The sequence below is a fragment of the Lepisosteus platostomus genome, chromosome 17 (genome assembly GCF_059453375.1).
Source record: "Lepisosteus platostomus isolate fLepPlt1 chromosome 17, fLepPlt1.hap1, whole genome shotgun sequence".
Lineage (NCBI taxonomy): Eukaryota > Metazoa > Chordata > Actinopteri > Semionotiformes > Lepisosteidae > Lepisosteus > Lepisosteus platostomus.
Window position 1 is genome coordinate 13501820 of NC_142627.1, and position 13394 is coordinate 13515213.

General features: G+C 39.8%; 1 protein-coding gene across 2 annotated transcripts in view; it reads left to right on the forward strand.

The window, feature by feature from the left end:
• Positions 1–6013, forward strand: part of abch1 (ATP-binding cassette, sub-family H, member 1) — a 43116-nt gene extending 37103 nt beyond the window's left edge. For both annotated transcript variants that reach the window (XM_088610251.1, XM_088610250.1), the window contains exons 18-20: positions 144–303; positions 3229–3333; positions 3920–6013. In XM_088610251.1, the coding sequence (XP_088466377.1) occupies positions 144–303; positions 3229–3333; positions 3920–4026 (372 nt within the window). In that variant the 3' untranslated portion in view covers positions 4027–6013. The remainder of the gene's footprint in view (positions 1–143; positions 304–3228; positions 3334–3919) is intronic.
• The last annotated feature ends 7381 nt before the right edge of the window (positions 6014–13394 follow it).

Here is a 13394-nt window from a genome sequence, read left to right on the forward strand (position 1 = left end):
TCATAATGAACGTTATAAAGGTACAAATGTTTTTACAACATGGCACAGGTGTGTTGTTCTCACTCCTGGAATGTAAGCTGCCAGTCTGTGAGACACTGGACTGAGCTGATGTGCTTGTGTGCTTCGGGCCTGCTCTCTCCTAGATCCCCAATGAAGGCTCCCTGGCTCTCATTGTGATCCTCATCTTCCTCCAAGGCGTGACGGGCATTTCCTTCGGCCTCGTGATCTCCGCTGCGCTTGACGACGAGCAGTCAGCCAACCAGGCCGCCCTGGGCATCTTCTACCCCAACCTCATCATAAGCGGTGGGTGAGGTCCTTCCACAGCGCCTAAGCACAGCGCCCCAGTATTGCAGCTCTGTTTGGGAATTGATGTGTAACTTTCACATTTTAATTAATTGATACACTATTACCTCTGCACTGCAAAGAAACTGAACAGTACCGTCAAGAAGACATTGTTTAACACCCAGTCAAGCTACATTTCATCATTTTCAAGGTGAAGCAGATTATGCAGTACAGTATTTTTATAAATAATATATCATGTGCTCAGGTAAATTTAGCCTGCCACTTGCAAAGAATTTTACATACGGCAATTGATGTATATTTGTACATCATGCTTCACGCGCTGTTACGGCGAGGATAACGAACGCTGTGCAGGTCTCTGATGGAGTCCGAGGGGAACAGGTCAGAGGAGGGTGGGAGAGTAGTCGAGAGGTCCAGGCGTAGTCGAGTCCAGAGAGGAATGCCAGGCAAACAAATCCGAGCAGGGAAGGAAGGAAGAAGGTACAAGCTGGAAAGGGGTCCGAGAGGCGGGGTCCGAGAGAGCAAGACGTCGAAGGTTGTAGGAAAGAGAGCTCAGGAGGTGGAAAGATTCCTAATAGCGAGAAGTGAACAGGGTGAGCAGAGGGTTGAAATAGTGAGGGAAGGGGTGTGGTGTGGTAATTGGGTAATGGGAGTTAATTAGGGCCAGCTGCGCTCGTAACGCATGCGTTCCGCTTTAACTTAATCCTATACATACCTCAGTGCTCCACGTACCTTTCAGACATACTGTATCTGGCTCCAGAAATGTTTCTGTTTTTAGAGTCTTGTTTCCACTCATAGCTCTAAGACTGGAAAATCATGGTTTGAACTGCAAACGTTTTCACTTTTGATTTCTTTGGAAATGGAAAACAAACATGGAAATCTTTTTCTTTGGATTGATTCTTGTATAGTAATGTTTGGAATGTTTAGTGTTATGGACAATATTCATGTGATTTTGTAGCACAGTTTCCAGTGTAAAATGCTTCTTCCCTGTGGTGTTAAATACGGTAAAATTTGTCATTTGCTGTTGATATATGCAGACCAGGGAGCTATAGGCCACTGTAAGCATCCATGTAGAGTTATATGAAGGATGCCGATGTCATATCTAGCTCTATATCAGCATGCCACTTGGGCTGCCCCTGCCCACTCTAATACATGACTACGTAATATTGAATCAGACACATGACAGCTGATTTACTGTTCATCACATTTTCAGATTGGTTAGTGTTAGCTGTAGTTCTAACTGATACTAATTACAGGAGTAATTTTTGTAGCAATCATCAGAAAAAAAAAACTATGCACCATGGAGGTATTCTAGCGAAACATTTGGTGCATAATCCTAAAGACCTGTTAATAAAGAGGGTGATGTCAGACATTACAGATCAATAACAGGAAAGGTATGTGATGGATTTCATGTAGAGTTTGTGTTACCACAGGCTTCTTGGTGGTCTGTCCCCTGAGAGGCTGTAATAGCAGTCTCTTAAAAACTGAAAACCCAGGCATAAAATTGCAGGCAGATGAGAAAGATGGTTAATTGTTCATTATGAGCCAGAAACAAACAACAAAAAGGATAATTATGTTGCAGCGTGTTATCAAAAGCCATTCCACCAAATTTCAGCAAATTAACCTTTAGAGGAGATGACTAAGAGTCTCCTATTACTACAGATGAATGGTTATGGCTCCATTTTACAAGATATGTATAACGAGAAGTGTAAGCAAGGTTAAGTGCAGAGGTAGACACGATGGGTGAAATTGTTCACCCAGGGAACAAACCCCACATTTGAGGAGGGCATAAGATTTGAGGGTCCAGGTCTGAGATCTGTTCATTGGGAGACTTGTCCTCCTGTTATCTGTTAGCTGCACAGGAATGGGGTACCAGCCTTTAATAGTCCTCCAACAGAGTGCAAATAAAACCTATTAAGGAAAAAGTTCTGGGTGTGGATCATTCTCCTGAAGAAGGTTCCTCAATCCTCAACATTTGATTTATTTTTCAGCATGCAATTCAAACCTCTGCTTGTTCCCTTGCAGTCAGCAGTTTGGTGCATCTGCCCACTCTAACCTCAGATGAAACCTGAAATCTGATTTAACTACAGGGCTTTTGAGTATTTATGAGTTACTTGTGACAGAAACTGGTATTCTGTGCTATCTGTACATAGCATTATGATCTGGTGACAGAACAGTAACTAATACCCCAATAAATGCTAGTGGGTTTTTCTTTTCTTTTTGTGTACTATAACTCCAAGAGCAGATAAAAACTGATGAAGCCATAAGCCAGTGTCACGTCCACCAGCAACCATATGCTATCCCGTAAACGACCTTTCACTAAACCAACCACAGCTATGGGTAATTCCAGCAAGCACCAGCGCACGGATCAATTATCCAATCACGACACCACACTAATAACCAAACCCTCACTACCCTCAATTCTGTTTTCGGTATTAGCCTCTATCCTTGGAGCTCCTACCTCGCCGTTTCTATTGAGACATTCTCTTTCGGATTGAAACTCTGGTCTTGGAATATTCTACCTTTGTTCCTCGACTCTAACTTCAGCCCAGCGATTTGGAGAAGTACTTGTAGCCAACGATCTCCTCTCCCATTCCCCCTTTTCCCGATCTCCTGAAGCTCTCAGAAGAATGCACAGAGTCCTTCCTCTAGCTTCTGGACAGAGCATTCGTTACAGCCAGGTGTTTTTCTTAGCCTTTTCTTCTCATTTATCTTGAAAATAATGGTGAAAGTTCAAGAGTTTAAATCTAACAATACGTCATATATATGGGAAACAGGAAGAGCTTTTTTTATATGTAAACAGAGTTCTGGAAAATGCCTGGGAATTTGGGATGAGAAAAAGTGGAAATATTTGACACTGGAGCTAAGACAATTATTTTATGTTTTCCTTTTCACAAACAAGGCACTTTTTTGTGTTTTCATATGCAGGTATTATCTGGCCCATGGAGTGTATACCTTATCCTCTGAGATACCTGAGCATGGTCTTACCACAGACATATGCAGCCGAGGCCTTGCGCTGTATCATGTACAAAGGTAATGAATGACCTGTCTTCTTTCTCAACTGCTTTTTGAACTGGATTCATAAAATAACAATGTTGGTTGCATCAATTATCTTGACTTTATGATCAAAGGGTTCAAACAAATTTAGTCTCCTTATGTAAGGACATCACACATCATATTATGCTGATCACTCTAGTATATGTTTCTAAATGCTTACAAACAGTTGCTTCACTGCTCAGTATTAATTATTTAGTAGCACTCTTAATATTTAAGGCCCCTATTTAAAGGGATGTTTTTTTCTTCCTAGCTTAATTGGTGCTGACAGAGCTCTGAGAGTCATTGTTAATGTCATAGAGCCATCAATAACATTGCACATGGAGGAAGTCGAATGAAAGAGCAACTGGGGAGCAAAGATAACAGTGCACAGCTGATGAAAGGCAAAAGAGAAAACATTTTCTAAGGGGTAAAATTGACAATGACCACTTGAAACTGGGAATACAGACCTGCTAAAAAGAATTCTAAGATGGTTCATAAATTCTCATACAGTGCTTGCAGTACACCAGCTGCAACAAAGCTAACCTTATCTTGTTACGTTCTGACATTGAATACTGTTTTTTAGGGTGGGATTTGACCGCAATGATGGTGTGGAGAGGTTTTGCAGTCACCCTGGGCTGGAACACTTTCTTCTTAATCCTTGCCACGGTCATACTGAAGATGAGGATGTAGTCAGTCCAGGGAGTCCTGGGTATGGACAAGAAACCCTCACAGATCCTGAGCTGGGGATGACCCCTCCAGTCCCACTGAGCTGAAGCTATTCCAGAAACAAGGAGCTGCGTCTCTGACTATCCAGATACAGGTGATTTCTGACTGACAGGTGTTACTGGAATGTCAGCACACTGTATGTCTGTCTCAGGGGTTATCACCTGGAGTGATTATTTTTTGGGACACTTTCTTGTATGTGTTAAAACACCAGCGGCATTTTTCTGCAAGCGAGAACACAAATTCGTTGTAAATTGAAGTATTCAAAAGATCAGTTTATCTGATCAATAATATTGGCTTCAGCTCAGATGCCCACTTTTCATTCCATCGAGATATCCAATATAAACCCTTTTTGAACTGGATAAGTCAATTGAGAACAAATGTTCACGTTGTGTTGTGCTTTGCCTGCTGTTCAGTAGAAATTGGAATGCTGTTTTATCACAGCTTAAAGCAGACAGTGTGCTTAGAGCTCACGTTTTTGTGGTTTCCTTGCTATGTTTGACTTCGTGCTGTCTCTGTTGTGTACAGTTAGCCTGTCCAACTGACATCAGAGAGGCTGGGCATTCCAGAGCATTAGGCTTCTTTGTTTGGCTTCACAGCAACAGAAGCACTGATGGGCTTATCAATATCTGGAAATAGCAGGAGTAATAAATGGACATCTTAGACTCCTAACATTATATTAAACAATTAAGAAAAGGATCAGTATTGGGGAATCTCTCTGCCTAGGAATAATGTACCTTTAAATGAACTACTGTACAGAAGAATGGTGCTATATGAGCGTATTACTGGAATGGTGTGTGAAGACCACTGTGAAACCAGATTGACAAATGGGAAATACAGAAGTGAATTTTTACTCTTACATTTTTTATTTTGTGATAATTGTACAATATCAATACCAAATAATCTGTGTTTTTCTAAAAGAAAATAATCAACTGAAATGCTTACTAAGGACTTAGGAATTGTTTCAGTAATTCCAATATAGGAAGCTCTAGCAATAAATGCCACAATTAGAAGATTTAATGTATACTTACTTTTTAAGTCCAGTAACCATACTCCACAAAAACTGCTGATTTTTATAAAAATGTCTGGGAGTCTTACTGATACATTCTCAAAGATAAATGTTTGTCCACATGAACACAGATTAACGTGAAACATTGCAAATCTTGTTTTATGGCAAATATAGTTTATCCAAGAGTGATATGATTGACAGGAAGGAAGACATCCTAAACCAGAAGAGGGTCAGAGTTTAGAAATGACTCTTTTTGTTCCTCCCACTCTGGAGTGAACCCAGTAAGCTTAAAATAGCCAGCTTATAATATTAAGGTACAAACAGAAATAGAGAAGAAACAAAGAATTGTCTGGATTTTGAATAAACAGAAAACTGGCCTGTTGAAATGACAAGAGAAAAAGTGTTCTTTAGAAGAAGCTGTGAAACAAGCACAGACACATAATTAGGCAATTTTGTTGTCAGACACCAATTAATTTATGATACATCCTTTGTCTCCAAAACACAGTTTTACAACCCTTTTATTGTCCTGTTCCACTTGTTATCAAATATGCCTAGAAGAGACGATACCTAGAGTGTGAACTACTTTCTAACATCTCATTAGTGTAATAAGCATTTAAGTGTTGGCAGCTGCCCATCGTTTGTTTTCTTGGACATTTATTTTCATTCCTCATATTGACAAGACTAAAATCCGTCTACTTCACCATAGTTCTGAAAGAAGCAGAAGATTGTTTTTTTAAACGATGCCGTGCCAAGACGGTTTCCCAGTGTAGCGTTGTGCACAAGAAGAGCACTGTGTATGTTTGTCTAGGTTGCAGTAGCCTGCTGATGTTGGGGAACCCATTTTACTACCTCTGATAAGCAGACCTACTGAACATGTCCTTACTTGTTTGAAACTATTATAGAACCGCACTTTGTGGTATTTAATTAAATCCTTTTGAGACATCACTGCATTTTGTTGTGCTTTCCTTTAAAGCCTTCAGAAAGGTATAGTATTCCTTGGTGACAGAGAGCTTTGTTTTTGTTTTTCTCATGACAGAGAAATTCAGGTGCCTAACAGAGTTCAGTACATTAAGGAATAAACTGTGCCTACAGCTAGTTGACCTCTTAATATACAATCTTAAAGAGGACAAGCATTGATTATCAGCCTTTATATAAAAGGTGTTATATTCTTTTCCTGGAAACAAAGGTATTGGGTTTCCCGGTTTTCAAGTACCGGTGATTCCTTTGGAAAAGAAGGATGTCTTCAGTTTCACACTGGAGGCCGAGAGGAAAGCTCCTGAGATTCCTGCAGGGCAGACAGAGACACTGCTGCAGACATTGGGGGTGGGGGCTGGGTAATTTCTCCTGGAGGCAGACGGGAACTTGTCCCACAGAGGCCGAGAATCACTCAGCTGGGCAATTGCTTTTAAGCATGCAGCTCTGTTTGTCTGCTGTCAACTGCTGAGCTACAGCACACAGCAGAGATGCACAACAATGGCAGGAAGGAAGTCCTGATGTGCTCTGAATGCTGTATGCTATGAGGGTCCTGTCCTGGCGGAGCAAGATATTAGCGGTGAGCAGAAAAACGAGCACAAATGTTTTGGAAGACCGGTATTTCTACTGCAGTATAATTGCTTTTGTGTACCTGTGTCCTCAAGCTGTTACCATTTTTCTAGTATAAAAAATCCTAGGTTTCTGCATCCATGGTTCTTATATAAAGGGGACTGCCTTTGCTACTGATAAGTCAGCAGAAATTTACAATTGATGGAAGTTACATTCTTGTCACCCTGAAATATGTAATGGTTGGGGCCAAGGATAATGCTGTCTGCATGGCTCTCTGCTCCTCTCTGTAAATCACAGTAGTCTCGCTGGTGACCAAAATATTTTTTCTCCTTTTACCAACTGGCAAAAAATTGAAGCAGAGATCACAGTACAAACACGTCTGATTTCCCGTGTACCGTATGACATGTTGAGAGACTACAGCATGAAGCAAATTGTGATTCCTTAAGTTCCCTTGATTTGCCCTATGAAACAGAAGTCACTTGTAGTCAATTGGAGGAAAAAATCAACTTTATCAATGGTTACCTGAAGATCTATGGAATAAATATGTGCGAATTTCTGCTTAATGAGATTCATTACCTAAATATTCATTTGCGGTTTGAGACAGCAGACATCACTGATGCTCTGGGCTAAAGTACACAAACACAGGACACAGTTCCTCAGTCTGTATTGCTGCCTTCTCCACAGCCTTGTCTTATCGGTAACTCAAAAGGCTTCCCTGGGAATTTATGTTATGCAATATCAGCAGAGAAGCTCCTTTTGTGTGTGACAAAAATAACAAACTAAGCAGGACTCAATGTTGTTTGTGAATATATTCCTCCCGCGTTGTTTTCTCAAGGGGGCTGTGATGTTGACCACGGATCTGCAGTGATAAGACACCCAAGAATGACATTTACAATACCAGAGCAGCAGCAGTGGGGGAACAAAGGCCTCTTTACAACACATCTGGGCTTCCCAGAGTTCTCTTGGCCCTTGTAAACTGGCACCTGCTGAGCCCAGGGGGACGTGTTGATCACTGACAGTGGCTGACGTCTGACACAGACCCAGGTCAGCACAGCTCACACTGCGGAGCACATACAGTACAGTAGGAACTCCAGGAAAAACAAAGCCCCATGCACACTTCTCTCCCAGCTCCTTCCTGCTGTCTCATCTTAGCTTATTAGAGCAGGGATTTGCATATCAAACAGCCTTTAGCATGGGCAACATTGCTTTCATACTTTGTAGGCCAACATGGCAATCTAAAGTGCATTTAGGGTAAGCAAAACAACAATGATAGTAAAACCAACAGTAGTAACGGTCCCTGCCGCGCTGTTTCAAAGAGGCTCTGCTGCTCCTTCTAACACAACCTCTACATTGGTTGCATGCCAGATAGCAATGTCAGATCCTTCCAGGCGCTGCTTGTGGTGCCCTTCCAAGAAACTTTCTCCAGAAGAGGGGCACAGCTCATCATTCCTAGCAAGAGGCAAGATTCAATCCAGGTGACAGTACTCTTCAGAGTGCAAGCACTGTGCAAGCAGTTGACTGCAGGTGTCCCTGTTCTAGCTGTCTGCTGCAGCGAGAGCAAAAGGCATATCCTACTTATTCTACAATTTTAATTCAAACTCCCCTCTCTGTAACAGCCTAATAATAGCTGAAAACCTCTGATGACAGTCAAGGCTAATCAAAGGTAGCTGGTGCTTGCTAAATGGCAAGTGGATAGAAAATAATGTAACTGTTAACTTTTCAAACCCCATTTGGAGCACAATGGCAAGTTCTTTGGTATAAACAGCAGATGTATAAGATTAACTTAGAAACGGGAGACTGGAAAAGAGTGTGCTGAATGGTACACAAAATTGTGAGTTAGGTATGTAATACATAAATACCACAGTAGCATTTACAGTCTCCCAAATAATGCTTGTGTGATTTGTAAATGTCTGGAAATGTTCTGACAATTATTTCTGCTTTGGCAACACTAATTCATCAGTCGTGCCAATAAAGCTCTCTGAATTTGAATTAGCACTCATGAAAAGCACAAGTATCTAAGTCCTTTATGCTTTTGATTATCCCCAGAACAGTAGGTTTACCTACTGTCAGTTATAAAATGTGGATCAAAGATGAATAATACATTGTTTTAATTTTCTGCTGAAACAAACGTCCTCTTTTTCTTCAGAGTCCTGTCTGAGCATGTCTTGGACATGAACACTAAACACTGTGTTTATTGGAGGGGGGGGGGGTATTTTTGTAATACACAAGTCCTTCTGCCCTTTCTAAATACTCTCCAGACACCAGTGACTCTTGGTATGATTAGAATTCAGAGGGTCGCGATTTTCTCCTGGATCTTTTCTGCGAATTCACTTTCTCAGAATGGCAGTGCCCAACAAATTGCAGAGGAGAAAGGGAAGTGATCATGCCACAAATGACAGTGCTGGCCTGCTTAATTACATATGAAATGTTTAGAAATACTCTGTGTCTCATTTGCCAAAGTCTCCCGACAGATATCTTGAGGTAATTGCTGAGCCAAATGACTTTGTCGTTTAATGGCAGGAATTCCAATCCTTGTTCCCAGTGTCACTTTTTTCAAATTCATTATTTGTCTATTCAAATCTAAATACGCGAAATAGGTTCAGAAAGCCACGGAGTTTCTTATCTGAAAATGAAAGACACAGGACGAACAGAGAGAAGCAAGTTTTTAATTCCCAAAAGTGTAAGCTGCGGAACATGCTTTGCCTTTAATTTTTTCCAGCTGTATGTTCAGCAAAAAAAAAAAATGTTAGTACAAATAAGGAGTGAAGGCCGGCACTGGACACATATAAAACGGTATGGGAAACAGATATTCTCTGACACAACACAAGTGTATGCCTATGGAATTCAGCCAATAGTTCTTTGTTCCTTGCAAGTTTGTGATATTTAAAACATTCTGTAAACATATCTGTGTACTTGGATACTGTCTCCATGACAGCCTGACAACAGCAGACGGCTGAATTCCAAACACTGCAGTAGGGAAATTTAATATTTGGTTTAGCACTAGTACTAAATTTTTATTATGTAATCCCATGGCACGAAATCACAAGCAGGCTTAACAGCATCCTCAGTCAGACATTATATTCTTACCAAAGTTAGGCATTATGCAACACAAGAATCTGTACAGGAGTACTGTTGCTATGTTGGGGTTTTTTACCGCAACAACATAAAGACTCCCTGTTTTAGATTTCATCACAAGGTGCTTGCATGAGTGTTGTACTGCTAGGCATGATGAGCAGGACTTGAACTGGTCATGTTCTCGCTCAAATCTGAACATCTGAAACAATCAATATTCTCCTATGAGGAAATGTGCTTACTACTGTGATCTAAACATACAATGGAGTTTCTAGCAATCCTTATCCATTACAGTTGCAATCCTTAGTCTTGAGTTTAGAGAAAGGAAATATCCTGACCTATGGATTTTCTCAGTAGAAAATCTGGAAGAATGAAGTAAAAAGTTGTACTAAACCAATAAACATTTTAAACTTCTCAAAATAAAAATCTACACGTAAAGCTAGAAATCCAAACAAGTATAAAATTAGCTATCACAGACACAATATTTACATTCAATCACTCAAAGTCTGATTTCATAAATCTCTTCTCAGTGAAATTGCTGGACATGAAAAAAAGAGTTCAAATGCGATATACTGTACGAAAAACAACTGTAGAAAATACTGTAACGGTAATGCTGTTTGCTCTGTTTATTGCTCTTTAATAATTCTGAGATAAGGGCCCTTTTGCAGTTCCAAAGGAATTGCCTTAGACTTCTTTAGAATTACTTTATCGGAAGCTAAAAATGTTGTATTACCAGCCCCTGGAGCTCAGAACTCTTTGACTGAAATCTTACACAATAACAGATATAGTTCACTTGTCTTTCAGTTCTGATGATTTGCATGTCAGCAAGGTCAATAAGGCAAAGCAACAGGGTTAGAAAAGTCACATGATTGAAGAATTACAAGTTTTCAGACCTAGGTGCAGAAGCAGTTTATCGTTTCTGGAGAATGCCCCATCCAATATATCCAGTACAGAAAGATGCAATAGGGTGCACCTTTGTCTTTTTCATATTTTATTTTTAAATATTTTTTATAGTGACACTAATAAAAAAACATTCTTTACTAGCCAGTGATTAGCAAGCATGATGCACATGCATAACGGTTTTGTTTTGTTTTTTACAATTTTAGAGATAGAAGGATGGAAAAATGTGAAAATGTCTCTCAGTAGGAAAAAAATAAGAAGTATGTTACGGTATAATATTCTGTTGATCACTATTGAGACATATTTAAATGAATAACTGTCTTTGCTGTTTGTCATGTATTGCACAATTCGGCTTTTCCAAATGTAAATCATTACAATCGCTCAACAGTGTGACTTCCACCTTGATCAGGGAGCAAGTGTCTGAGTTAATGATCTGAGGCTGATGGCTGAATATCTGAATTGAAAGAGCGTGAGGGAAATAGCAAACAGTTGAGTGGACAGCTATAATTTAATGCACACGTAAAGCAGTCATAAAGCACAGATCTGGAAAGGGCACGGAGGAGTCAAGGAACTGGTTTGCAGAATAATAAAAAACCCAGATGTTTCCTTCAACTGCTCCTGACACGCATTTCAGAAAGCGCTCATGGTGTTTCAGGGATGCAAATATATAAAAATAAAAAAGCACATTCAAGGAGTGGAGTTACATTTCATTTTATACTGTATTTTTTTCAACATACTACATTCTTGCATATGTTAAACAATAATGCGTTACCATGAAAAATAGATGTGAAATCAAATGTGGGCCTATTAGATGATTTTCTGAGATCAGTAACAGGACTTGATTCATATCCCACCACTCAATGATGTCCTCACAGTGAAGAAAATGTAAGTTTTTTTTTCCTCTGGAACAAATGTGTTTAAAACAAGCCTTAATGTGAAGATGCTGTTAGCAGTATTCTTCCTGTTTTGGGGGGGCCCAGGTTGGGAGTAGGGGTGTCTGCTTCATTTGCAGCCAGTTATTGGGCTCACAAAGGTCAAGGCAAGGTCAGACTTCCTCATTCCACCGGAGAGGAAAAGGGCCGGCACTGAACACACGTTCAAGGTATCCAATAAATTCAGCCCAATCGATTCTCCATTTGCAGGCGTTCGTGCTGGTCCTGCCCTCGTCTGTCCCAGTCTCCTGTCACTGCTCACCAGGCAGTGGGAGTGGAGTGGTAGGTGAGCGTGGTGACTAAATGTTTTCAAGGATGCAAGAGCCACCCTCCATGACAGCATCAGTTAAAAAAAGCATGAATTTGCACCTTTTTTTTCTGAGCGCTTGCTATTTTTATATAAGAAGGTGTTGATATCAGCACATATCAGCAAAACTACATCTGCCTCCTGAATTGTCTTTTTTTTTTTTTACAACTACTCAGTGTTACATTCTTTTCATCAACATCCGCCTGGCTTATTAGCTGATAGGCTGGTTTTCTAACTGCAAAACCGTAAAGAACTGGAAACGTCTGTATTTTTTTGATAGCCTTGACCACAGAGCTTTTTTTTTTTTAAAGAATGTTCCCATCTTAAGAACTGTGATAGTGCTGTCTTCCTTTTAAGGTTAGGTACACTGTACACTGTATCACCATACGCATATTTCGAAAGCCCCAGAGAATTAAAAAGCAGTGTAACAAGGGTCACAGACGTCATCTTGTAATAGCTGACAGAAAATGTCAAAGCCATCTCATTTTGCTATTAAAGCCTCAAATGAACATCTTGCTCTTGGTAAAAAAAAGTGCAGCAATTTTACTGCAACCTGTGCATGTATTTTGATTTAATTGATAGAACAAATTATGGATTATAATGTGCAACTGTGCTCTTATCAATTTTACATTTCTTTCATTTTGATGTATTCTGTAAAAGCTGGTGTGGAATTTAGTCTTCCCAAAACGCTAGTATGAGAGAGACTCAGTACAAATGGGTATTTGTCACTTCATAGCTTTGTTGATGATGAACGACCCTGGCTGTAAGAGTTGGGCGTTACCCATGTGTCCTGGTTAAATTCTACTCTGGTTTAGCACAATATAGCTCCCCATTCATTCAACTGATGAAGTAAATTCCTGCCTCTCCACCCGATCTGCTGTTTCTTGTCACCCAGGTGGGGGCTGCATTTCAGTGGTGGGTGAAGTGGGACCCCTCCTATATGTAATAAGCCATCACGTAATATCCTTCAGGACAAAAAGCACAATACAAATGCCAGAAATTATTATTTTTATTAAATAAATAAATTATAGGTGCATAAATTTTTTCCCAATATTTTTATAAGTTGCAATATTTTTTTAAATATATAAAATTATATTGCAATATTCTGCAATAAAAAGACTTGACATCTCAACAGGCAATGTATGTGTACTTTGTTATGGATGTAATACATATGCTTTACATAAATATTTCTGTAAAGACAACAACATGCAAAGATAATTTTTAAATGTGTATTACATATCTATAAACAGAAATTAACATAATATGCATATATTAGTACGTAATAAGATATTAAAATTAACTTAATAATCTCACAGCTTCGAAATAAAATGTATACTTACTATTAATCTGAAAAACACAGAGAAATTTTCAAACTCTTCACAGGGAACGATAATGAAATCGATGCCCCTATCTTAATTCTGTGCTCCTCTCCAGGCACGCGGTCGTAAAAGTGACCTAACCAGCTGATTTCGCTTCCCGTCGAGAAGCATCATGGGTAGTGTAGTCCAATTGGCTGACTTCCTGAATTGTTTCTATGTCCCGACGAGAGAAAGCAGGTACGACTACAATTTCC